The sequence below is a fragment of the Falco naumanni genome, chromosome 4 (genome assembly GCF_017639655.2).
Source record: "Falco naumanni isolate bFalNau1 chromosome 4, bFalNau1.pat, whole genome shotgun sequence".
In the NCBI taxonomy this organism is placed as follows: Eukaryota; Metazoa; Chordata; class Aves; order Falconiformes; family Falconidae; genus Falco; species Falco naumanni.
The window spans coordinates 31,855,490-31,883,305 of NC_054057.1; the positions used below are offsets into that span (position 1 = coordinate 31,855,490).

The window sequence follows — 27,816 nt, forward strand, 5'->3', positions numbered from 1 at the left end:
CTTTCTTTGAGAAGTCCTCAGAAATCCTGAGATTGATAGGTCCTGGCACCACTGCAGCAAGAAAAACAACAAAACAACAAACCAAAACCAACAAAAACCCAACACCCTAGATCCGGTGCCTGGATGCTGCCAAATTCTGTCCACAAAACCTAGAAATTATGTCATCCTAGTAGAAATAACAATTGCTTTCTATGATTCAGCTAAGAAAAAAAAAAAAAACAACAAACCAACAAAAAACACACAAAAGAAAACAACAACAACAACAAAATCCAACCCCAAACAGACAAACGGAAGAAACCAACCCCAAACCCCCAGAGCTCCGGGATGCCACCAGCTCCTGACCGGGCAGCGCCAAGCGGCCGCCGCCGCGCTCCCCTCTCCCGGGCCGGGCTCCCGCGGCGCTGTGCGGGGCCGGCTCCGCCGCCGGAACGGGCGCGGGGGTGGGGTTTTCTGTTGTTGTTGTTGGGGTGGTTGGGTGTTTTTTTTTGTTGTTTATTGGTGTTTTTTTTCTTTTCGGAGTCAGGGAGGCTAAACTTTTTTTTATTATTATTTTTTGAAACCAGTTCTGTGCGGGGAGGGGGTCGCCGTGCCAGCCGGGGGGCGCAGGGAACGCGGTGTGCCTGCGGCAGGATGCCGGGATGCGCGTGGCGGCACCGAGTCGCGATTTCCCCCCGCCCCCGGCGGGGGAGCCCAGGGGAGGCCGGGGGCTCGCCCCCCGCGTTGGCGGCGGGGCCGGGCGGGGGGCGGCGGGGCCGGGGCCGGGGCCGGGGCGGGCGGGAGCGCGACGATCCGGCGATCCGGCGGGGGGCGCGGGGAGCCAATGGGCGACGGGGATCCGCCGGCGCGGCTCGGGGGCCCCTGGAGGAGGAGGAGAGGAAAAACCACGGGATTGAGCTCTGTCAGTGGCGCTCGCCGCTTCCAAGGGGGAAGTGCTGGGGAATAATTAATGTTTTTATTAAATTTGGAGGGAATTTTTTGCAGCCGATCGCCGCGCGTGGCCTTCAGGTGGGTCTTCCCCGCAACTTTGTCCGCCGCCCCGCAGGATTGCGCGGTGGTGGGCTGCCAGGGCGACCCTGGGGGAGAAGGTGGCGGGGTGCGTGTGCGGGGCGTGCGGGGGGGCGCGCGCGCGTGTGTGTGCGTGCGTGTGCGCGGCCGCGGGTGGCGGGCGCCGCCGCCGGGAGGTGCGCGGCCAGCCCCGCCGATCGCCATTACGAGTTGAGCACACGTTAGCGAGAGCGGGGCTGCCGCTTGCGCGGATCGCCCGGGGGTACGGCGGGGAGTGTAAATAAACCCTGCCTCTCCCCGGCTCGGCGGCTGCTCGAAGTGCCTTTGCGCCGTGTTTTCCTGGCAGAAGCGTGTAACCCAGGTGAAGGCAGAGAAGGAAGGGTTGTTTTTATGAATGGGACTCTGAGGTTAATTAGCTATGCACATTCAAGCAGTTCATTCATCGGGGTTTTTTTTTGGGGGGTGTTTTTTGGGTTTTTTGGTTGTTTTTTGTTTTTGGTGGTTTTTTTTTTTCAATCTAAAAGCCATCTTGTATTCCCCTCTAGGCTGATTGGAGTCCAGATCCCGAGGAAATCTCCAGATCAAATGCCCAGTAAATAAAACACTGAGCTAAGACTTCTGGAAGAGCTGCAGAATGGATGGATTTTATGACCAGCAAGTGCCTTACATGGTCACCAATGTGAGTGATCAGTTCAAAGTTGGTGTTTATAAACTTGACTCCGACTTATTTCTGTGGGGGAGTTTTGCAGGCAGATTATCTGCTTTGTTACCACTGTAGGGGCGACTCTTCAGCTGGGAGCTTTGCCTGTGAGATGAGCCTGTCTTCTTAGTTATTTCAATAAAGCATCATGTTCTTTTAAAGACAGTTTTGGGGATGATTAAAAAATCATGCAAATGATTAGCGGATGAGAGAGGCAAGAGCAGCAGCAGCTGCATTCAAAGTTTCTGGCAGCGTTTGCCTCCACTCTCAGAAGAATGAAGTTGAGGCAAATGTTAACATTTCCCCCCACTCCTTTTCGCCCCCCCCCCCCCTTTTTTTTTTTTTCTTTCAGGACTTTGCAAACAATGTTATAAGTAACACAGGGAAACAGGGCAGTCTGTTATAATCTCCTATCTGAGTTCTCCTGCATAGCTTATGCAGAGGGGATTTATGTGCTGTTGTGTAGGTTTGTGTACTTTAGCTGCTAAAAATACGTGGTTGGTATTGTGTTGCTGCTTGAACACATTATGTATGTATCTGTACAAATAGATGTCTACATAGATAGATAGAAATGTGTTTCATTTAGACACAGGAATTTTTTGGAGGGTGTTAGGTGCTCAGCAGTATCTTTTGCTAGAAATTGGAGGCTGCAAGACAATCATTTCCCTGCTTGAAAATGTAAAGGATTCTTGGTTAAATGAAAAAAAAAGGCCAACAAACCAACAATCAAACAAAAAATCAAACCACCTAAGATTTCTGAAGTAACTGATCTTTCCTGTTTATAGAATCCGCGTGGGAGAAACTGTAATGAGAGACCGACAAATGTCAGGAAAAGAAAATTCATTAACAGAGACCTGGCTCATGATTCAGAAGGTGAGGGCTTGTCCAGTGTCTGTCCCCCGTCGGTGTGTCTCTGTCCCGTGTCTGTCCCCCCCCCCCCCCTTTTCTTTTTTAGACCGCTTTATTTATTTTGGAGGTAAATATATCTAAATCAATCTGAATAAACCAGGCAAGAAAATTGCATTTACTACTGTGATTACAAACTGGCAAATATAATAAATGATAAAGTTAATATTCTTTCCTTGACTTACCCTGTTGCATTTTAGGTACTGCTGCACGTGCCACACGGATGTCATGCACTGAAGCCAAGCCTTTGCAGCATCTGACACTAGTTATGGCACCTGGCTTTTTCACCTTAAGGCCTCTTGAGATTCAGGGCTTTCCTCATTCCTCCCATCTTTTAACATCCTTTTCACTGGTGTGCATTCACCAGTGTTAGCAGGAGCGAGAATGCTGGTGTGGACGTTGTTGGTTTTCACTCTAGCTTTACTGTAGTGCTGTTAGTCAGGCTCCTGGTGTCTGGCAGCCCGTTTCTATTGCTGTGTAACACTGGTAGGGTTAAAAATCCTGGGAAATTCTTTTAAGGGAGGTCTAGAGTGGGCAAAGTTTTAGGTGGCCAAAGATCTGTAACTTGGTCCAATCAGTAGACACTCACATGGTTGTAGCTTGAGAACTGTAGTTGAACAATAGCTGTTGACACATCTTTAGGTTACATGGCCGGTATAGATGCTATGCCTATACCCCTGCGAGTACAAAGACATACAGGAAGGTATATAGGGACCTACAGTTTACCCCTATATACACCTTCCTAGGATGAGGACACATGGATACACTTTTCAAAATCTCTACTTACTTGTTTGGAAAAGTTTATTTTAGGGTAGATTGAAAAGAAAACAACTTGCTGATTTTAAGTTAAATGATTTACCAATGTGAACGTGAGGTATCAGTCCACAGAATAAATGAATAGCCTCTGTCATTTAAGTGTATGTAAATGGTTATCTGACAGCATTCATAAAGGTGGAAGTCTCTCTCAAAATACAGTAAATTAAAAATGAATCATTTATCTTTTGAAATATCCTACCTAGTAAACAGAATTTTCTTAACTGAGTTTCTGAGCTTTGCAAGTAAGCTGAATGCTGCTCTGGTTTACACCCATTATGAGCAGTTGATTTCAGTGAATTGCAAAAAAATACAAGCTGCTGCAAAACTCTGTCCATGGAGAAGGTGGTTTCACTTTAAGTACAGTGAGTACAACATAGAGGAAACAGTGGTGATTCTCTTGTCATACAAAGTAAAACATAAAGGGAAGTACAGAAGATTTCCCATTTCTATTTGCTGTTGCAGCAGCTCAGGTGTTTGGTTCAGAATTTTTATATGATAGTTATGACACTGTGAATAAAAATACTCAGTCATTGCTCCGGCGGGACTCCTGTTGAAGTCTGAGAGAGCTTTGTCTGGGGCAGACACTGCAGGAGGAGGCCCAAATTGTATAAGGAGAAATATTTCACCTTCTAAGAAAGGTTATAATTTTTAACTTTCTGTGTATTACTGAATAAGCCTTTTATACTACAAAGTTTGGTTGAGATTCTGGTTATTATTTTAAGGGTTGATAAAACAATTCAGTATGTACTTCTTGATTAGTAGGTGTAGAAAAATCAGGAACTGCAACCCGAAAATACCTGCGTGGTCTATATGTTTGACTGCCAAAATAGAATTCATATACATTGTTCTTCAGGAAAAATGTGTTTTCAAACATATTTTAATCTTACAAGGGATTAAAGGTATGAGCCTTTTATCCATGTCTTCATCTTTTTGCAGAACTCTTTCAAGATCTGAGCCAATTACAGGAGACATGGCTTGCAGAAGGTAAGGGAAAAAACTGCTTGTAAAAAGAGGAAAAAAAACTCTGGAGGGGGAGAAACAAAACAAACAAAAAAAAAAGTCCTGAACTTGCTGTCTTAATGTTCAGCCCAATTAATTGAGCTCTAAAAGAGCCACCTCATGTGTCATGCATACATTAGAGCCTCTGATGAGTTTGTCTTTGGGGACTCTGGGGCTGCTCTACCCAGTGTCATCACAAATTACCAGGAGAAATTGCTTCCAGCTCACAATCACATCTGCTTTTGGCAAGAACTAATGCACCAAGACTTCAAGTTCTAAGCCTCGGTTCAGATTTTAATTGCAATTGATCAGGTTTATATTATTGTACCTCGAGAGACTACATACAGCCAGAACTGGGCTTGCTGTTTCCTTTAGAGCAGCACATATAATTATTTGGTGTTCTGGTGGAGTACTTTTCTGATGGCAGAAATTAGTTTCTCTGGGTTCATCGGGACGGGATGCTTCAAGATTTAAGTGCAAGTGTCTTCTTTCCACCTTGTTCACAGCACAGAACATTAGGTGTGTATGGAATACTTAAAAAGTACTATTTCTTTTTTTATTTTTCTTCTGTTTAATTTTTTCCCTCCAGAAACCTTTAAATATTTTGCATGTTATTTTTGTCTTTGTATTTGTAGTTGTGAGACTGTAAGGGGTGATTGGAAAACTGACATCAGTCTGTTTTACACCGGCTTGTGCTTTTAACTATTTCAAATAATCTTGCAGAGCACATTGTACTGAAGAGAGAAGGTTTAAGAACAATAATGTAGAAATCTGAATTTAGAGTAGCTGTTGAGAGAATCATTTAACAATAGCAAAAAATGAGCTGCTGCATTAAGAGAACTTTTAACAAAATGCAAGGTAGCTTTCTGCTTGTTGAAGTGTATTTGTTTTCTTCAGCTATGTTTTCTGATATTTTTTCCTTTGATATTTATAATAGTGTTTATTTTAAGCATAAAGAATTTTATGTATTGTCTGTTCTTAGTGTTTCTGGTTCAAATTTTTATGTAAACTGCATCTGAAATAAACATGATTTTGATGCAAGTTAACATAATCTCTCCAAATTTATCCTGATATAAATGGATCTGAGTATTCACATATGTTTAATTTTTATCATATACTGGACTGTGAACAGCTGTTCATATACTAGGTATTCTGTTTTTTGGGGAAGGAGGGATGTTGGAGTAAAATGCTTGCTGTTGGTTTTCATAGAAAGAGAAATATGCTGATGATTACTTGCCTACATAGTGATTCTGTTTGAACAGCTTTATATGTAGTTAGGCAAGTTCTTAACCTTTAAGTAAGTTGTTGGGTATTGTTTATTTTGCTGATGTTCTCCTAGCATTATTTTTAGCATGTAGTTATTCTATATATAATCAAAAAGTTCTCTTTAAATTAATGGAACAGAGGCTATATTTTTATGAATTAATATGATTCTTTCCTAGTCACTGAAAACAGGATGTTCTGTACTGAGATCATTTTTGTAGTATAATGATCAGATACAATTGTAATTGTCTTCCTGTGGTAATTTGCCTAAGGAACTCCTTATTTTGTGTTATCTCATTCATTCTGACAAGCCAGAAATATGTTAAAATGCTACTATTTCTTGATGGAGAGGAGAAATTTTAGTTCGATTTTTCACTGGCATGGGTGTTTTTATTTCTGAAAATGATTAAATTTCTTTGATCATAAGTCAGAAAAATAGAGGTAGATTCATAATGCATGTGCAGATAGTAATGAAAGTTTGAAAAATAATTTAAAACTGATTTAATAATTTCTGTAGGTACATAGATTACTGTAATGGCAATTTTTATTCTGGAAGCACTGCTTATTTTAGAATGAATTGTTTGACAGCCTTTTTTTCTCTGTAGTGGAGTCTATTTCACTGAATAAATTTGGATAGGTTTTGAGAGAGAAAGGTGTCTAGTCCAGTGTCAGCTAGGTTGAGGAGCCTTTGTAAAAGCAGATAGCATCATCTGGTAAGTATTTAAAAATGAAAAAAACAGAAGTTGCCTTTTCATCTAGCAGAGGATAGTAAAGCTAAATAATGTTATAATTATATTTTTCCACAGCATATTACAACTAAATATTTACAGGTGTTTCAGTGTTCTAGAAATACTTTAAGAAATCTATGTGTTTCAGGCCATGCCATTATTTTAGGTGTTCCATAAAACACAAACTTTGCACAGCTTTTCTAAAGGCTAAACTAAAGTTGAAATAAAAAGTCAATATGAGAAACCAAAATATTAAGCTATTAACTCTATCCCATATTTTTATTAAAAAAAAAAAACTACAACAAACAACTAAACCAACTTTCGGTAGTCCTTGTAATATATTAGTATTTGAGGATATTATAGCTCTGCTCAAATGTCTACAGGGATGAGTTTAGCCAGGAAACAGATTTTGAAATCAGACTTGTTTACCCATTGCTAGATGTGTCCATTTATGTTCTTCTGGACCTTCATAGGCTAGAAGTCTGCCAATTTGGCAGCGTCAGTAATGTTTACATATTTCTTTTCATAATGCTCTGGAGCCAGGGAAATGACCATGAAATTTTAAAACATCTTGACCCTTTTTAAGAAAAGCAGTGGCAGCTGACCAGGTTTCTCCCACGAGTTCAGATCCCCACTGGGGAGTAACCAGGTCAAAAATCTACTTATTAGTTAGGAGAAGAAAGTGAGTTGCATTTTATGACACACAAAAAAATGCTTGTGGGTTTCTTTTTGTTTGCTTTTCCTGAAGCTATCCTTACTACATCACGTATTTTAGCCTGGAGATTTTTACAGTTAGTGTCACCTGTGAGAAGTTGGTGGTAAACAAGTAAACAGAAAATACATGTGTTCTTTTCCCACCAAAAATGGTAGGAGGTTCACATGTATTAAAGAATTAATCCAAAATGTAAACAGTTCAGTAACCTCTTTAATATTTTATTGCTCCATAATTAACAAGCTGAATACGACTTACAGAAAACTTACAGATGTGTTCCACTAGCTGCATACTAGATTTTTATGGAAATTAGTTTTTCTTCTTACTCTGTTTAACATGAAATATGTAAGAACATCTAAATGATTTTGGTATAAAACTTACTTTGAATAAGATTCCCTCTGTCAGTTGTTACGCTGGACAGAATATAGATTGTAACAGTTTCCTGATGCCAGAAACTGAAAGTGGGGGGAGCCTTTAATAATTGTTTCAACCTTCAAACTTGAAAGGAAATAGTTAAAATTACCTATTGCTAATGAAGGCAAATATTATTCGGATACAATCTTTTGTTTTATATTTAAATAACTTGATGGCAACATTTTGTCATGATAATATTATAAAATGACTATTGATTCCATATATTTGGAATCAGATAGGTTTTGGCAGATTGCAATTGTTCAGTGACTTGATAAAAATAGTTCAAATATTAATCTAATGTTAGCTTATCATGGTAGCTGTTACTTCTTGTTCTGGAATAAAATGGACAGATAGAAAAAATTCTTAGTGAGTGAGTGTCTCCTTTCCATGGTGAAAGCATTTGGTTTTGGGGTATAATGGATTTACAATAAATGAGTTTTTCATTTAAACTTACCCTTTCAGCGGCTAGTTTCTCCTGCAGCTTGTTAAAGGTATGTAAAAGGCATCCCAGGCAAAGACAAATAATGAATTTGTGCACTGGATCTGCTTCTTAAAGCAATAGATAGTACGCTTCTCAGATGTTAATAAACTGAAAAATAAAAATGTTTTTGGGTGACTTGAAAAAACAAAAAGATTACGAGAACAATAAGTGGTTTGAAATAATAGCTACAGGTAACAGGTTCATGCCTCTAGTGCAGTTTAGCTAAACAATGGATGGGCTACTACAAGCTACCAGTATTTAAATAGCAGTTCTTGTTATCACAAAGTTACTCCTCCGAAGTAATACCCAAATTTGGAGTGAACTTTAGGAAATAAGTTTCTGTCCTGTTCTCCTACTGTGAAGGATACAGCAGTGTTATGGTGATGTCTAAGCTGGTGTTGACTTCTATTTTTTTCATTAAATGAAGAGGTATGAAAATAAGTAGTTTATAGTTCTTAAAGTTGTTTTTTTTTTTGAAATAAAAGTACTAGATCTTCAAATATTAGCCTAGTTAGAGTGGCTTCGTTTAAATCAGTGAAGATGTGTAGCATCTTACTCTGGCTGACTAGCTTTCTTCTGCCAAAAAGTTATAAAATCTATCCAGTGTAAGGCAAATGCTATGTAGCCTTATGCAAGAACTATCCACATTTTTATAGGAGCAAAAATAATAAAGGGATGGTAATTTACACCTCTGTGGCTGAGAGCTATCTGATGGGGGCAGACACTCAAAAGCAGTGAAAAGATTTTAATTTTGGAATCTGTAATACAAAAAAAAAAAATCCATTTTTTAGTATCATTATTCTAGTGACCTAACACATTTGGCTTTCAAATACTTGTAACTCTTGATGTTAAATATATGTGCACAAAAAAAGGAGAAAAGTTAGTTAATTAGGTAAAAAGGTGTGTGTGTGTGTGTTCTTTTAAAAAGAAACCCAAAAGAAATAAAACCACCAGAAATGCACAAGTCTGAAAGTCTCTGTAGGAACAAACTTTTCAACGTTCCTTTTTGCTGGAGTAGTAAATGCCTTTTATTCAAAACAATCATTTCCAAAGGTATAGTGAGTTTTGCGATCCATGAAAGATGCAGCGAAATGTTAGATGCGAATATTCCTTTTAAGCTAACTTTTTTCTCATTTTTAATGTAGCAGCAAATGAAGAGCAGATTCTGCAAACCCATCTTCATATTCCTAGGGATTATTCACATAAGGAAGAATTTTGTAATCTGGAGCTAGTTTTGAACTGCATTTGAGTTTATTAGTCAGAGCATCTCACGTTATGTAAAAAGGGGTTTGGATTGTTTTGACAGCAAATCCAGTGCTTATGGGAAATAATATTTTTTACCATCTTGAAATTTGTCACTGTTCTGCCTTCTGAATTCTCCTTTGTTAGAAACAGTTGTTCCCGTAGGAAAAAAACAACCAACAACCACCACCCTCACACACACCCTCACCGCCGCCCCCCCCCCCCCCCCCCCCCCAGCCCCTGCTCTTTCAGGGATACTTACAATTTACACAATCTTTCAGATACTCAGAAGTGACAATGAATCAAAGAAAACTCAATAGAGTCATTACTGTTGAGGCCTGAAGTCTTATTTTAGCTGAAGCCAAAATACTGCTGTTCTTATATAATTTCCTGCCAATTTCTTTTGCCGCTTTGAATAAATCATTGATATTTTAAAACAAATTGCTCTTAGCTCTAAAAGTGAAGTGTGAGGTCAGAGAACACAGTACCGCAGGAAGTGTTCTGCTGCCCAAAATAAAGTTTTAAGTGAAGCGAGGCGGTTTGCAGCTTCTTGTTTTTCTGGAAAGTTTCCGTTTTTTAACAGGAACACCTTTCCCTGGCGTGCAGCTGAGCTTTTGGAAGCTGTTTGTGATTGGGAGAAGGAAGAGTTAAATTTAAGCCCTTTATAGTTCGCTTAACTTGTCATTTATTAAATAACGTTCCTCGGCAGGTCTGTGCTGCATCTTGAGACAAAGCAGTGAAATCAGTGTGTTTATGCCTAAAGTTCAAGTTTACTTTGCTGTAGCTTTCTGGAAGGGTGTGACATGAAAAGCTTGTGGTTGGGGCCACATGGTTCATGCTGGACTGTGTTTTTGTGAATGGAGGCAGAACTCCAGTTCTGACTGCTTGTCTTGAGGAATTGCTTCGGAGATCAGCTGTCTCATTCACTGGCAGAAAGAATGACTCATACATCTTCTGCCTTGTTTGGCTCCAGGTCATTGTTACAGTGGATAGAGCTGGTTTTAATTAAATATTAACTCCTTTTGTTCTGGATACTTGCTAGCGGGGACTTTTTATTTTTGTTTACTTGCAATGAAAGCCAGCTAACAGGCCCTAGTTCTAAACCTTTTTTTGTTTGTTTTCTCAAATTGCTTTCCATTTTCAAAATGAGCCGTCAGTTCAGTTTTTCCAAAGGCTTTTTAAAGCTCTAAAACTACAAACAAGTATTAAGTATTTTTGTGCTGTGAATGTTTGCTTTTGGAAAACTGGTTTTAACTCAGTAGGTAGTGAAACTGTAAAATCTAAACAGATAATGTCCTCAAGATCATCATTAACATTTCTGTACACTTCCCAAATCCTCTTGAGACATTATAGCTATCAGAAGAAAAAGAAAACTTTTGGTAATAATCTAGGCTGAGCCTGGATAGTTTATGCTGCAGATGTTGTCTGCTTCAGGAGTCTGAGACTTGATGGCTCTGAATGTGAAATGAACTAATGTAGCTGCTTCTGCTATTAGCAGTAAAAGCCACGTGCTTAATATCCTTCAAAACCTTTTATTAGTCTTTTGGAATATACTTGCCTTCTCAAACCCCCATAATTAAGTAGCTCAGGGAAATATTCTCGTTCAGTTAGATGATCATTTCGGATATCTTTTTCAATTTTCCTCTGAATGGCAAAATGGAAAAAAAAAGTTTTGGTGATTTATGCATTGTGTCTTGTGTTGAGTATGTTAACCGAAGACCAGTGAAGATTTTATGGCAGCCTTGTTGAACTGCAGTATTTGTGAATAAAAGAAGAAAGGAAATGAATGGCATACATAAATGTGCAGACAGTTGCAGCGCTGCAAGTTAAATCTTCCTTTCAGACATTCAGGTTGAATTGTCCTTACCTGTCTGTTTAATTTCCGATGAAGTCTGCCTGTACTTATCCAAACTCAAGGTACAAAAGCCCTCTTCCCTTTGAGTAACAGAATGATGTATTCCAGCAGTTTGCCCTCTTGTAGCAAGGTGCTGGTGCAAGACGTGTATTTATTTGGCCTGATGGTGGTTGCTTGCATTTCTGCAGTATGATCACGAGCGAGTTTCAGTTCTGCTAGTTTAAAAATAATAACAGAGTAAGTGAAGGAATAGTTGAAGTTCTCATTTCCAACAGTTAACAGGCCCTTTTAATTTCTTTGTATAGACTTGTGGGCTCGTTTCTAAGGTACTGCTGCTACTAAATTAGATTCCAGTAGGAAATACATGTTCCTGGGTTGAACACTTTGGATGTTGTTATTTGTTTTGTTTATATTTGGCAGGGTTTTAAACACTTCTTAACTTGCTGAATTTCTTTTCCTACAGAGGCTTTAAGGCTATGTTAATGTTGTATTTAAAATACATTTTGACAGTGTAGTCTCCATCTATTTCTAGAGTACTGATAAAGTGATGCGCTTTGATCTCTATTAAATATGCCTTCATCAATTTGGGGCATCTATGAATGAAGTATATTTTTCTTATTTGCTCCAGACCAAATCAAGGGTAATGACAATCTCTCTAAAGTAATATATTGGTTTTCCATGACAGTTCAACCAGATGTATTTTATTTTTTCTTACTTTTTGGGTGGGGAAAAAAAGGACCTTATTTGTTCTGGAGTAAGTCAAGTTAGACGGATAAAACCTGAATAAAGCACCGGTGAAGCAGTCTGGTGCACAGAGTATGCTTTAGAAAGTTATGTAAGATTGCTGTCCCAGTTCTGCAATCACTAAATGTAGCCTCCTGATTTCAACAGGAGGGTTTTTGTTTTCTTTAAGACTTTTTTAGATATCCTGGATTCACAAATTAACATATATATATATATATATATACACACGTATATATGTAAAACACATGCATGTATGTGTATAAAAAAATTAGTCATACTAGCTTTCTCACTGCATTTGAAAAGGATAGCTGGCTTAAGAAAATGTGTGGGATGGGAATTCTGTAAACAAGAAATTACTTGATACAATTCCTTTAACTGAATGTACTCACAAACCCTTCAAAACCAATTGGAAATGTAAGAAATCCTTAGAAACTGATCTTTTAAGTAGGAGACCTTGATTTCATGGTCAGATTCTTCTGTGACAGTCAAACATTTGGCATTTTTGTAAGGAAGGTGCCGAACATTTGCATGCAGTGAATTGCATGAAATGTCAGAAATTGTGGAGCGTTAGTGTCTGGCCTTACGCTGTCCCTGTGTTAATTTTTGGTAAAAGTTCTGTGGTTTCTCTGGAGGAAAGAGAAATGTAATGCATGAAAAATATTGGGAATATTTGGGTCGGTAAAATACATGTTTTATACAGCTTCAAACTTCGAGGAGCTAACATGTCCTCAGAGGTACTGGTTTCTCCTAAAAAGGATAGGTTACTGTATTGTGTTGTTTTCTTTTTTGAATTAAAACCCCCAAACAACAAAGCAACAGTAGCTGTGCTTTTTTCCAGAGTAATCCTAATTACACTTTTTGTATTTATCTTACACTTCTTTTCAAATCTGGGTTTGCAGATTTCCTAAGGTCATTTGTTCTTAAAGGGTATTTGCTGCAGTTAAGACATTAGGACTTTAAACGTTTATTTTAAAACTGAGAGCAAATAATTTTTCAGTATAATGAGCCTGATTCTGAACTCTTTACCCAGGAAAAAAACTCCCAGTTAAGTCATTAGAAATATTTCCTGAGTTAAGGAGTGGAGGTCTGGTCCATGAAGAGTACTATAGTGCACATTCAAAAAAATTGTGAGTAATTATAATTAAATATGTATTTTTCATTCAAACAAATTCTGTTAAACTAGTAGCAGTTCACATATATCAGGGGGAATATACGCTTCCTAAACTAAAAAGTGTTCTGAGAGCATTAAAGTTACATTTTATCATTTAGCGTATTTTATTTAATGGTTTGATAGTCACGGTTTTGATAAAAGATTATATAACCAGTATTTACCTCTCAAATCTTATTGGGTAACCGGATCATGGCAGATGCTAACTTTTAATTAAGATCATATGAATTATTTGCTTGTCTTTAGACAAGAACTGTGTAAATTATAGTATTTTCAAACAGATAATTTTATGCAGCTTTGCTGTGATGATTCTTGTTAGTGTATGTTGAGGAAAAGATGACAAAGTTCAGAAACAATAAGCTGGATCTCTCTTGGGATGTCGAGTCATGCTCCGAGGATGCCGCTTCTCAGTGTCATGTTCTGCAGTTGTTCGAATGTATTCACCTATAATGTATGTTCAGTGGTATTTCAGCTTAAATGGTTTACAGGAGTTTAGAACACAGTATGAGAGATGGCTAATGTCTTAGACGCATAATGAAAAGGAACTGTGGTACCACAGACGCAAAATTATGTATCAGCAGACCGTGAAATGATTGTATTTTATAGCTCAGATTTGTGATAAAAGTTTCCTAAAAGCACAGATGATCTTACGCAAGGTGAATGCATGTTAATAATGATTCTTGCTTTAAGTAAATAACTTTTTTTGATGCCTGAAATGTTGTCGTTGAACCAGGAATTCTGTGGTTTGGTAAAACAGTTCTTTTTGAGTATTTAAAATAATAACAAAAAAAACCCCTACTGTGTTGGCTGACTGCCATGAGAAATTGGAATCACTTTAAGTAAGATGAAGGTGTGGTAGTTTGGGGTTAAAGATGTGTAAATGTTAAACACTTTATGTAGACTTCATGTGTACCTATTTTGAAACTGACAAGTTTTACCAGTGGCATGGTAGGTCCGGGCCCTGATGCAGGCAGTGAGGCAGGGCCAGGGCCAGTGCCAGCCTTCACGGCCTCCCACCCCTGTCACTGCGCCGGGGCTGCTCTGGACTCGCAGTGTACCGCACAGCTTCACCCCAGGGTTCATCTGATAGTAAAATGGCGTGCTTGCCTAATTTTCATGCTCAACAATGAGAAAAAATAATTGTTAGTTCTAATCTTGGCTGCGTTTCAAATTAAGCACAAGAGTCTTTATTTATGCTTTAATGGCTTCTTTTAATTCTTTCCTTGTTTTTGTTTTTTGTTTGTTTTTTTTTGTTTTTGTTTTCCTTTCTTCAGCTCAGGTACCTGACAATGACGAGCAGTTTGTGCCAGACTATCAGGCTGAAAGTTGTAAGTATAGTATGAATCATCACTTCGTTAAAAATCAGTATATTTATATTTGAGTTTTCATATTTGTGATTTATTGTGTCATCTGCAGTCATGTGATAGCTCCTTTTGCTGGTTGGTGACATCAGAATGATGAATAGATAAATCAAGTGGCATTTTGACATGCAGCTAAAAAGAAGGTTTTTTGGTCTGAAGGTACCACCTTTAGCAGTTGGCCCTCTCCTGTAGTTCCCACCTGCCAGCCCCAAGGGAAGCAAGGAGAGACGCAGATTGTGGAGCTGGGGGTGTGTTTCTCTGTCCATAGAGTGGGGAGTGGAATGTGTTGAGGCAGGACAAGATCAGATACTGTGTGATACTCTGATACGCTGAGCAGAAATAGGGCTGCTCAGTATGTTTTGTGTATAAATAAATTCACCACATAATCAATCAAATACAGTCACTGCTGAAGCATTTTTAAGTTGTCTTAGCATGTGGCGCTTTGTTGCTCTAACAAAATTTCCCTTTGAATTAATGGGAGGAAGCAGGAGTTACGTTAAGCTGGATGCTTTGCATTGTTTGCTACTTTACTTAGTATGTGCCCCAATTTACTTTTTTTAGCCTGTGCTCCTCAAATCTTGCCTTTACTTGCTGAAGTGCTGCTGTTCTGTTAAGCACTGATTCCCCTTCGCTGTACCTGCTGTTCTGTGATTTTGGGTGGTTGCAAGGGCCTAATAAAGAAATGGCATGAGAAACTTTATCTGCCAAAGTCACGGGATTCTTGGAGCTTCTTTATGCATCTTTCTTCCTCATGGCAAAGCTTCTCTTCATCATCGAAGGTCTCTTCTAAACAGTGTCTGCTGATTGCAGCAGAGCGCTTGGTAGCTTTTGCGTTTTGCTAAATAACTTAAATAATTTATCCTATCAGAGTGAATTTCTGCAGTTCACTAAACCAGATAGCTGTTGAATACGGCATTCATATACTGAAATGTTAGGATTAAAATTAGAAAGATTCAAAAGAATTGCATTAGAATAGTCTTTAACCCCAAAACCAAATTCAGACTTGTTTTCTTATGAATCTTTTAGAGGATTTTTTCCCAGTTATTTAGAAACTGTTTTAAGAAGAATTTGAGCATATTCGTAACAACATTTTGTAGGGAAAGAAAAGAAAAAAAAGATGATTTTTTGTCCCCTGTACTCTTGGTAGTATACCTGCACAGCAACAATTTATTTTTGTTTTTCTCTAGAAGTTCTTGTACATATACTAACCAGCAGTCATGGTCACTTTCAAACTTCAAAAGTTGGCTTTTGTAACAGTTGGGTTTTTTTTTTTTCCCCACCTCTGGCTTCAAAGACTTCTTTTTTTTTTTTTTAAATGAAACTATAATATGAAAGCCAGAACAGTCTGTAAGTTGAAAATCAGTTATGTTATCCTACATATGAAGCTGTGTCCAAATATAGTCATGTATGCATACATCCTTTGTGTAAGAGTACAAAGTTCAGTTAGGGCTTCTATTAACCCGCAATTATCGTTACACAACAAGTCAATGATTCCTGGAAAATAATTTGTGAACAGTGAATGAAAAGCCTCATTGAAGCTGGTCACTGCTTTTGGTGATAAAGAAATTCTCCTAATATGGCTATTTTATTAATGCTGTTGTATTTCAAAGTTCCTTAGCCACAGCTTACACATTACTATCAAAGGAACATTTATTTCTTCATTTCAGTTGGTTTCTTTATCTTAAGTAAAGGTCAGGAGAGCTTCCTGGAGTGTTATTCTGGCAAAGGTTGTGGAGTTTCAGACATATACTTGGATATAATGTATGTTGCTGTGGGCTCTGCAAAACAGGAACGGAGATCAACATAACCAAAGCCATGGGGAAATTACTGCTGCAGAAGTAGCACAATTGTGACTGTTATCTCTGGGATCCAAACCTGCCTCCAAACGCTATTATAATGACTATATAATCTATAAGTACTTGCCCTGTTACTGGCAGCAGCCTGGCAGCAACACTTGGCGCTTTTTTTAATTTTTTTTATTTAAAAAAATGTTTATTGTTTTGAAACATGGGAGAGGATGGGCAAGCTTTGGTAGGTTCAGTCTTTAGTACACTTAACTGAGCCATAAGCAGTGAAGGACAGAAGTGTATGCCAGTGAAGGGGGTCACAGTCGCTTTAGTTCACAGGCAACCAAACTGTTGTTTGCTGCACAGATTCAGTTTATGGAGCCGTGTGTAGGTAAGGGGGGGTGTGTGCATATTGTGCAGAGTTCGTGAAGAAAACAAGTGCTCCACTGAAACAGTTACAGTCTGCAGTCCAGGTACAAAAATTAGTGAGGTTTTATTTCTAGCGTCATTGATAGAGAAATGGGCTTTAAACCTGAGGTAGATTTGTGGTCATAAATGGAAATTTTTAGCACTGAAAGAACTTGTAAGAAACTTTGGTAACAGTAGCAGTGCTGGAAGGCTGTGGTAAAAACTTTCTTGCCTAGAAATCACCAAGTTAGTTAACTCTTGAAGCAAAGACAGGGAACATAGTAGAGGAATTGATACTGCCAAGATCATGTGCTGTGTCCTAGTGCTGAGCAGGATTAAATGCCCCTTAAAGTGCCATGGGTTTTGCATTTCTTTTCTGTAATAATGATTTTAACTAGTGAAACTGCACTGGTATTAGTAACTAAGGGAAACATTTAGTTTAGATTAGATACATAGTCCACTTTATCCACTTTGGGGATTTAACTTCAGAGCTAGTGTGGAAGCCATGAATATTTCAATTATGAGTTGCTATTAAACTTCACTCAGTTTTCAAAAAGCAAACATAATATATATATTTATAGTTCAGGTGTGGGCTTTAGATATACGAGTGAGATCAACAGCTAGCATGACTTCATGTGATATTATTGACGTTACTAGAACTGTGCATATTTCTACTAGCTAAGGATCCAGCATAAGCTTCCCTTAATGTTTTAAGCTTCAGTTTACCTGTTCAAAGCTGAATTTATTTTGTTATTCCATTATGTCTTCTTGAAAGTGGTCCTTCCTGCCATAATAATCTTAGAAATGTCTGCATTTCCAAACCTTTCTTTTTTTTCACAGCGTCCAAAGCCCCATCTTGCCCATCTTGTATTACCTTTTTATTAAGTATTTTTTTAACTTTGAATACTTATCACAAAGAACCTTTTTGTAGTTTAGCTCAGTGTGAGCGGAATGAAGAGTAGATAACAGCTAGCCTGTTCGGATGAAATTTGAAAAACAAATCGCAGTTTAGTTTCTTGTAACCTTTTGCTTTCTGCAGTGCCTGAACTTTTTGAGTTCTAAGGGAGAAAAACATGTTTCAGAAAGACTTTTGGGTATTTTTTTCGGCTTGCAATTACAGTGGAGAAATACCACAACTGCATATTAAATAATGTAGTTTTCTTACTCTTTCATTTCCATTCTCATTAGAAAAAAATCCACAAAAAGAGGGAGGAAATCACTTTTACAGGCATTTGCTTCGAAATTCTGTGTTAGGCAGATTGATTTTGCCCCATTCTGAATCTGCTTCTACACTTCAGCTGACCTGTTTGCGATATATTCAAGTGACTTCCTAAAGACTCTTCTGTTAGTAATTACATGAAAAATCGTGTAAGGCAAAACCACAACATCTGTTTCTCCAAAAAGGTGGATGCCTCTTTTTAAAAAAAAATCGGCATTCTGTATGTGACACTGTTCCCAAATTCTTATCTAATTCCTAAGACCTAGTTAAGCTGTTTTTCTGCCTGTATAAAGTCAGTATTCATGTGTGGAGAAGGGTGACCTGTGTTAACTTCCTCAGATAAGGTTTCCTATTGTTTCAAATCCATTTTCATATACTGAGGAGGAGCCAGATCCTGAACCTGTTGTAATCAGTGGTGAGGCTTTCAGATACTGTAGAACAGCAAGGACTTTCCAGTCTAGGAGTAAAAATGAATAAAGTGTTCAGCTTGCTTGAAGTCAGTAGCTGTTGAGGTGAAGATTGCTTGCTCCCATTGTTTGGATGGTTTCTATGACAGACACAAGAGGAAGTAGGTAGGATTTGCTGATGTTTAAAGGATGTAGTTGGCAGAGAAAACTCTGTTTTGTCAAACAATCCACTGATTTGTAAATCGACCTTGGTACAATTGGTTATAAATGGGGATTACCCTGCACCAAACCAGATTGCCTGGTGTGTTAATAGCATAATTGTGTTTTGTTTTGTTTTGTTTGAATAATATGTATTTATGTTGCTCTGTTCTTCCAGAGTTTGGGATGCTTTTTTTCCGTTTCTTCTTTTGCCCCAAAACGTACATTACTCCTTTAAAATTAATGATAAACTCTGTCTTTTTGCTCTTTATTTCTTACTGAGTTTCTGCTAATGAGGATTTGTGTTGTGCTTCACCTTCTTGATCGGTTTCCTTCCTTGTCTTTCATTTTGTTCCTGTATTGTTTCCCTGACCATCAGAGCCTTAACACTGCCAGAGGGGTAAATGTTAATGTTAGACCACAGCTGTTGACAGTAAATGGGAAGGGCTGGCTGTAAAATCTGTGTTCCTCCATGTCTGATTCAACTTTAAGATAGGAAAAATACTTTTTTAGTAGTGATTTTGTCACTCATCTTTCACAGCCTTTATTCTTTCACTTACCTCTGGATTTTTTCCTTCAGGGTTAGCAAAGGAGCTCTTTCAATGTAGATTCCAGGAGCCTTAAATTATTCAGGGATGTGCTTTTTAGATGCTCTGGCTTGCAATCTTTAAAAGCCTGTTAAAGAGAGATTCTTTACATAGGCTTCAGGTAGCTGTATTCTTCTGTCATTTTAACTAATGGCTTAGGATATTCCAAATGCAGTTTAAATGAGGAAAGGCTTTAATATTTATTTACATGTTCATAGCGTCCAAAATCATACTTTTTTTTTTTTTCCACGATCAGGTGAAGAATGCTTGGTTTGTTTTATTTTTGTTCTCTTTACTTTTGTACTTAAATTCCAAAAGGGAATTTCAGAACTAGAAGAGCATTTCCTGTTTGTTTAAGTATAGCAAAAGATGGTGAGCAATTGGTAGAGGTTAATTTTCACTTATTTTGACATATTTTGGAGAAAAAAACCCACATGATTAAAACAGTAGAAAACACCAGAATGATATAAGTTCTGATGGGCCTACTGAAGTCAAAGGGAGATCTGTTTACGGGGTTTGTTTTTGTTTATGATGCAGAATGTTTTAATTTTGCAGCTTCTAGAAAAAAAATCAGTGGACTGAAAAAAATGACATTTTTTTAACGTGGTGATTCACTACGTAGGCAGCTGGTAGTCATGTCTTGGTAGTGCACAATGTCCTAGAAATTGCAGTTGGTAGTGTTTTGGTTTTCTCTGTACGGCAAGTTGCACACACTAGTGTGTTTTCAGGTTTGGGTTTTTTTTTCTACAAATTTCCTTTTTATTTCTTTTTTTTTTTTAAAGAGCCTATGTGGCTGGTCTCAAATGTAGCTCTGCAAGTGTGGTACTGTAGCAGGCAGTCTGATAAATATCCTACAAGGTGGTGCTAGTTATTCTTGGTGCTTAGCTATTCCCTAGTAGGGCTTTCTACTGCAGCTGTGTTTTGGTTTTTGCCACTTGTCTTGAAACTACTTCCTTTCATAGGTCAGACATTGTCAAATACAGAGACATTTACTTATTTATTTTAGTGCATGCCCGACTGTGACGGATTCTTTCTAAAGGGCTGCAAGAGTCAGGGCTCTGTGGTTTGTTCTGCCCTTAGCTTTGCATGACCTTGGGCATGTTGCTTAACATCTTTGTTTCTGGGTTTGAAGTAGGTACAGAAATGCATGTATCATGCTGCTGTGAGATATACAGCTTTCTTAATGATCACTTATCTAGAGATCTCAAAAGCATTTTACAAAGAGTGTCCAATGCAATTGCTGTTGTAAGAGCTGGAGAGGTCAGACTGAGGAGTCCATGCAGACCACCTTATCTCCCTTCATAGTTGCCTTAGATAGCCTCGTTTCTTTCATTGTGTCCCTGGGCACTTGTTTCCTTTGTTTAAAGCAGGACTGAAACTGTTACCAGCTGTTAACTTTCTTTTTCTTTTTTTTTTTTTTTTTTTTTTTTTTGTGTGTGTGTGTGTGTGGTTTTTTTTTTTTTTGGTTAAATTCTTGTTCAAAAGAAATTAGGAATTGGTGTTTTTCAGAGAACCTTGTGGCTCATTTTGAGGTTCATCACTGGGCATCAGCCTGTGCTAATACGGATTTTATTTTTTTTTCTTCTAGAGGATTTTTGGAAATATTTAAAACTGCCATAATCGTGACCTTTTCCATAATTGCAAGATTTAATTCTTGGAAAAGTTTTACCAAGAGGCAGACTGTTGACCATAATGCCTTTAATTTGTGATCTTAACAGCAGAGAATTTGTGGGTTTGCTTTGATTTTAATAGGCAATTTCTGTTTATTTGCTTTTCTGCTTGTGTTGTCATGCTGAATTTTCCAGCTTTGAAATGGTGAAGACTTTAGGCTCTCCTAGATTCTAGTAGTGGTAGTGGCACACAGGTTGTGTAAATACTAATGGCAACAATAGCACTGTGAATTGAATTACAAGACCCCATCAAATACACAGGTTTTGATTTTAAAAACTTTTTAAGTGGAAGCTATTCCTTTCAGAGTGCCCTGTATGCCATGTGAACGTTATTACTAACGAAAAAGTACATCTGGGCATCCCAGCAGAGATGGCAGCCACATTATGCAGATTTTAACTGCACAGGGCCACTGTGAACCTGATGGTCACCAGCTCTATGGGGCATGGAGGAGCAACAGCACCTGGACAGGGCTCTTCTTGTGGGGTGCTGCCCCCCTGGCTGCCCCCTGGCCCTCCATTGGCATGTCCCTGCTCAGCCAAACTGACTTGATTTCCTTTCCTCAGAGCCTCATCCTAGTTTGCTGTTTTATTGCAGATTAAAGGCTTGGGTTGCATGTGGACGTTATCAGCTAATGAATAAACTTCAGTCATCCTGTCCTGTGATATATCTGCCTCCTAGATCAAAGATGAAGCATGTAGACCTTTTTTCTTTCAAATGGTAATTTCTTAAGGCTGTCAGATCACTTCCTAAAGTCTGTTTACATAAAAACAAAAACATTAAACATATTTTATTCAAAATGTTGAATTTTTTGTTTTGAAAAAACCTTCTATTTCCTCTCTGAGGAAGCCTCCCCTCCTCCCGTCCCCATAAGGACTCTGTGAAGATCCCATCTGTGGAAATACAAGCAAGCCTCACATTGTGACTTGTAGTCATGGCAGTATTTTCTTAACACTACAGTTATTTCTGTTTTAAAACAGATAGTTGTTTAGTTAATTTCATCAGGAGTATGTATATGTATTAGAGCATCTGTTCAGTTCCAGTTGTATTAAAGTATGCAAAATTTGTTTCAACTGTATTTTTGCACAGAAACCAAACAAGGCAGATTGAAGGGTCTTTGTGATTCTGTTTTGATACAAAACTGTTATTCTCCCTAAACTGCTTTCCATGCAGTGTTTTTGCAAAATGTGTTTTGTATTCCAAGAGCAGCCTAAATAATGATTTGAAAATCCATGAGCTCTGAGATGGTGTAAAATAAGGAGGCAGTCTGCAAGCTCAGTCCATCTACTTCTCTTTATTTCATATTTGATATGTTTAAGTAAAATGTTTTTACGATCTGTATAATTTCTGTGTCTTTTTTCTTCTGGTTGCTGCCTCAGCAACTGAAGACAGAAGTCAGAGTCTCCCACAGACTGCCGTGAAGTTTTCAAAGGGTACAGCAGGAAGAAGAGGGAGGAGAGAGTGATAGTCCTCAAAATATCAGTTAAACATTGGAGAGTCTGTGACATGTTCATGTCATGTAGGACTGGTATAGCTAGCCTGCTGTAAGCATACAGGAAAAATAGCCTTTTGTTTTTTCAGGTTCTGTGTCCTTTTGTTTTGGTCTTATGCATTTCAGTACTGAGAAGTAATTATGGTGGAGCCATTTATAAGCAGAGAAATATGCGTAAATGATGATTATTTTTTTTTTGAGTTTTAGAAGTCATCACTGTTTTTCCTAGGAATGATCTAAACCTAGTCTAAAACTGGCAAATGGAAAACTGATTACTTTTTCAAGACGTGCTCCAGTTTTTTCCCTGAGAAGGATTCTTTTCTTTTCCTTTCACTTACTCTTCATGGTCTCCTTGTCTGCAATACATTAGTCTTACCCGTTCCTGGATTATAGTTTGACCTTGGTGAGGTGAATAGGGAAGTGAACTGTCTTGGTAAAGGATAACTTTATTCTTTCCTATCTATTTGTTCTGTAAGCTGAGGATTATGCATGTTAGAAAAGAGTGAATCATTAGCAGCTTTATTTCTGGCTGTCTTTTTTCCCGTGGCTGTTTATGAACTTATTCAGCAAATGTGGTTGCCAGTAAGTTAATGTAGTGAAATATTTTTTAGCAGTGACATTTACTGCCAAGTCCTGCAGTCACTGAATAGGAAGGTTACTGACTGGCCAGGTTTTTGTCTTTAAATTTATATATTATGAGTCGTCATCAAGGGCATTTGAAAAATTACATGTGCAAAAACAATTCCCAGTCTTGCTAATTTGATCCTCTTTGCTCAAATATTGTTTCCGTTCTGCTTCTAATGTATACCTAACAAAAATACTTAATTATTTTTTTTTAATTCTCTGTCTTCATGCTGAAACTGAGTGCAGTGTTTCCTTATTAACCCATCTGTAAATAAAATTGCCCATGACCAAAGCACTAACATAAATGGAGACAAAAAGAGACTTTGAAAAGTGTCAGTATTCAGTGAAGACCGAAAGTTTAAAGCATTTGGGATTAGAAACTGGGAGCTGGATTTGTACAAGTGTATGTGTATATGCAAAGTGTATACTCTGTGTATACATATTCTTTGTGTATATGTATGTATATATATGCATGCACACATGTAAGAAATATACATGCCATGTAATCATCGGTATTACTGATTGCATGCGTGTGTGAAATAGTCATACAACTTCAGGAACAATTGGCGTCAGAAAAAATGTGCAGTGTGCATATTGGTAATGTATATTCAGTTGCAAGTCTCATATACAGTTAAGAATGCTTTAAGTAGCGGCAGAAGCCTTAAATATCTGTGCTGAGAACCATGAGCCTGTTTGCAGGTGGTCAAAATTCCGCCAGCTTCAGAAAGCACTTTGCTGCGAGTCTTTGAATATTGGGCTACTTATTTAAGCCCTGACTTTGTTCCTAGAGGTAACCACTTCTGACAATGGCTTCTTTGTTTCCCTGTTGAATCAGTGATAAAACTTGTGAGCTGAATTTTATTGTCGACTTAGTGCAATGGCCAGCACCTTTTCCAGTGGAGACCGCAGTTTTTTGCAGTGTTTTTTAGTAGTGGACTAAAGATTTAGATTTCAGCCTTGGTTTAATGAATTATAAACTAGATCTGTTAGAGTTGCCTTACTGGTGGGCATTTGTGAAAACTTAACATTGAAGCATGAAGGACACATGTATTTAGAGTAGTGACAGTCTCGTTTTTCTGAAGGGGTGTACGAAAAGTAAACAAAAAACTAGAGAACGAAAGTAAACAAAAATCCCATTAGCTACCCTGAGTTAGTGTATACTTGTTCTATGAATGTATACACATTTTTATTGTTAAAGGCAAAATCAAATTAAAAATCATCTTCTCAAAATGCAATTTTGTTTCTTTTAGTGCTTATTATTGAGAGTTGCTAAAATAAATACAAATATTTTTAAATTAGTTGTTTAATTTATGCTAGAGAGTGCTCACTGTAGTCCGTTTCATTATTCATTGACTTCTCTTGCTTTTGCATATTCCTAAGTAGCTAACTGACAGGCATGATTATCCTTAAGAGTAATCTTTTATTATGATGATACTCCTGTTTTTACAAGGAAGCAAACTGACACATTGCTTATGAAACTCAGAAGGTAGGATCCTAAGACTATTTCAAACTAGAATCAGCCTTCCGACACCAGTTGTTTAGGTTATGAACAACAAATGGCAGAACCAGAGATTAAATCCAGTTTCTTTCACATTTTGTCCAGCTGCAAGTACAAGATCAGCAGCCTTCCCATCTATAGCTAGCTGGCTGTTGGCTCTTAGCACGGATACAGCAGAAAAGAACAAAAAATAATAACTAGATTGATATAACTTGAAACTTCCATAAGAGAGGAAATGAGGCAGAGTAAGTTCCTGTTTGTTTTCTGCTGTGGGCATGCTTTCCTAGATATCAAGTTGTTGATACCTTTGAAACAATAAATACAAAAAATATGAACTAGTTTATCTTAAAGCTTATTGTTACTTCTGGCAAAAATTCTTGTTGCAGCCTCCAAACTTTTCTTCATAATTCTGTTTCTACCAAACCTATTAAAATCCAGACGTAAACTGTCAAACTGCAGATTTACATGAAGTGGAAAGTGTGTATGTGTGTGGAAAACGCTGGGATATTATCTCACTTGGATATTTTAGTAATGGAAGTTACGTAGTGCTTAGCCATTACCTCTTACAATTTAAATTAAATTTTGGAAATTGCTGCAAATGGAAATCCTGTCCTCAGAAAAGCACACAGATCCTGATTTAGTGGCCAGCTCTTCTCCTTGCGTTTAACTTTATTGGTAATTCCCAGGTAGGAATACAATTTAGGTTTTCTCCCAGGCTTGGTTGTACATTAAAGCCTTTCTCTTTAGCAGGATCTCTAAAGGTGGATCTCCTCTCCGTGCACTCTCCGCCTGGGAGCCTTTGGAGCCACATATATTACAAGTAACTGTAGGAACAAGTGCCCCGACCTCCTCCCAGGATTTTAACACTGAAAGCTAATGCAGATGAACAGCAACCCTGTTTCTCTGTGGGGTCTTGGAGGTTGCAGATCCAGCATAGAGGGGTTAAAAATTCTTCAAGATTTCTTTTTTCTCCTACAGTCATCTTATGCTATTCACAGGTTTTAGATCAATTGCTACAGAATCCAGCTGGCTTAATTTTTATTAGGTTACTGCTTCCTCCTCCAGAGAGCACTAAGCTGCTGTTTATTTTGGGGGCAGGGGGAGAGGGAGAGCTCTTCCTCCTGCCTCACCTACTCCTCAGACATCAAAGCAAGCCCGTTTGCTCCTCCTAACTTAATCCTCCCTTTCTCCCTCCCGCCAGTGTTCTGCAAATTTCCTTGTATTCTTTTCAGAGTTCCCGGTGCCCGTGGTATTTGTCAGCAGGTTAACTCCTGCCCTGGAGGGACTTGCTGGGAGGCAGAGCTCCCCTGGCAGCGCTTTCCCCTCCGCTGCCTGCAAGTACGAGTCTCCTACAGCCAGACAGGTAACTGTCTGGAAAGGAGAGAGAGCACTGTATGAAGGGGACGTAAGTCACAATAAAACAGTAGCCGTGACAGCATTTCTGTGAGATTGCTGCTTTCGCAGGCTAAGAAACCATGTCAGTAACTGCAGCTCCCACTGCATGAAAATATCTTCTAGACAAAAACTGGAAGCTGGAATCTTTTGGGGGTGGAGGAGAAGAGGGGTCAGCTAACCAAAATCACTTCAAACCATTCCTTTGCTTGGGGGTAGAAGAGTAGAGAAAGTCTTAGAATACTGTGTGGCGGTTCAGCTGCCCTAATACAGTGTCAGTTTAGGCCAAAGGACCTATAGTATCCTAACAAGGTGTTTACTAGTAGCCTCTTGAAAAGTTTGCTTGGAATTGCTCATTTTGGGGTTTAGGGAATAGGTTAACTGTTACTGATAATTACTGAAAGCTTCCCCCGTGCCCCTGTTTCTCTAGCTAGGTGGCTTACCCTTCTGGGTGGGCTTTTTTAGGTTTTACTATACTGAACATACTCACAGACTTCACATTTCAACCGACACGTTCCTTTTAAATGAGAAGCCAAGTGGCTACAAATATCTGAATTATCTCAGTGGTGCTTTCAGCACTTCCAGCATCAGAAAGCTGCAGGTGTACCTACCCTCAGTAACTAATGAATATTTCAGAAATTGCAACTGCACAGACAAGCAAATAAGGGATGTCTTGCACTAAAAATAGGGATTTATAGCACTGAACCAATTATTAAGCTGTATGGGTGCAACCTCTAATATTGTGCCCTGTCTTCCACACTGGCTGAGAACCCCTCCGTTGCTTAGGAAGGCTGCATCTGTCATGGCAGAGTGGGTCTTGAATTAGCTGCCCAGAAATAGCTAAACTGGCAAAACTTTTTAGTATCTTAACACCCAAGCTTTAGAAAAGCACATTTCAGTTAAGGAATAACGTTTATTTCCATTTGTGAAGAAGCATCTAGAACAATTTCTTTGCTGAATAGGGGCAGAAGTATCATGTTTAGAAGGCAAAATAAGCTATGCTGTAGAGAAGTGGCGTGTGTCTGCTTTGTAATGATGATTTTGTTGGTCTGTTTTTTTTTTTTCTTCCTTTTTTGTCTTCCATGTACAAACACCCTCATATAAACCCGCTTTATGGATAGTGGTGCAGCTTTGATGTGCTGTAGGTACAGTGAACCTGTCTCTGTTCTCTGCTTCAGCCTTTTTTTGGGCCTCACCTGTTACCATCGAAGGCTTTATGTTGGTCTCAGATCATAGTAAAAATGGAGGGGAAATTATGGTGGATATTTAGAATTAACATACTCTAGAGATGAACAGGTGATTCAATTAATTTAAAACTGTTTTTAATCCATACTTGGTTTTTGTCTTTTAGTCATTAATCTGTAATGCTTTTTGCTTTAAAAAGAAAAGGAAAGGAAAAAACCTCTCTTACTCCAAAGCAAAAGAAAGTTATTTTAACAAACAATTCTTGTTAAAATGGACACATTACTGCAGATTTTGAGGTCCAGAATTTCCCAATATCACTTGTAGGAAAATGCTGTTATTTTCCATCTTGAAGCTCTGTAGTGGTAAACAGGAATAAATTCAGTTCTCAGTGCAGTTCATCTTCACCTGCTTGCTACTTTTTCCTAATTCAAATTCAGAATCAATATTTTTTTTTCTTCTTATACCATGTTATCTGAGAACAGTCCATGCAGACTTTAAGGACAAAATCCCACAATTTTGGGCTTTTATTGTTCACCCCTCCCATCTCTCCCCACCCCCTGAGGATTTAAAGACTATACTATTATGTAGCATTCGTGCATGCAGTATTCAAGTAGATGGTTAATTGACATGCACGGTATCGTATACTTTAGACTGGAAAAGAAAATAAGCAATTTGCTTCATTTTGCAGAGTGAGTTCTAACTGTTATTAAAGTGCATTTGTAGTTGCGTATTTTCCAGTAAAGGTGACAGATTACTTCAAAGCTGGTATTTTCTTTTTGTTAAATAAGGTTCTCAAATAGATCCATCTTGCCCACATATTCTATTCTTGCCAGTTGGCTTTGAAAGCTGGTGCTTGGGCTCATCGTTCAGAACTAGCTTCCAAAAAATGAGGTCCCATGCTGTTTCTATCTATTGAGCTGGTAGGGGCTGGAAGGATCTGATCTGAAGCCAAGGCAA

General features: G+C 38.3%; 1 protein-coding gene across 4 annotated transcripts in view; it reads left to right on the forward strand.

The window, feature by feature from the left end:
- The first annotated feature begins 854 nt into the window (after nucleotides 1-854).
- ETV1 (ETS variant transcription factor 1) overlaps nucleotides 855-27,816 on the forward strand; it is a 66,014-nt gene continuing 39,052 nt past the window's right edge. Inside the window, exons 1-5 of one of the 4 annotated variants that reach the window (XM_040592234.1) lie at nucleotides 855-1,005; nucleotides 1,551-1,684; nucleotides 2,491-2,578; nucleotides 4,364-4,411; nucleotides 14,308-14,361. In XM_040592234.1, coding sequence (XP_040448168.1) covers nucleotides 1,640-1,684; nucleotides 2,491-2,578; nucleotides 4,364-4,411; nucleotides 14,308-14,361 — 235 coding nt within the window. In that variant the 5' untranslated portion in view covers nucleotides 855-1,005; nucleotides 1,551-1,639. Of the gene's footprint in view, nucleotides 1,006-1,180; nucleotides 1,367-1,550; nucleotides 1,685-2,490; nucleotides 2,579-4,363; nucleotides 4,412-4,471; nucleotides 4,946-14,307; nucleotides 14,362-27,816 lie in introns of those variants that run through there. The other 3 variants (XM_040592232.1, XM_040592233.1, XM_040592235.1) reach the window with 3 other exon arrangements.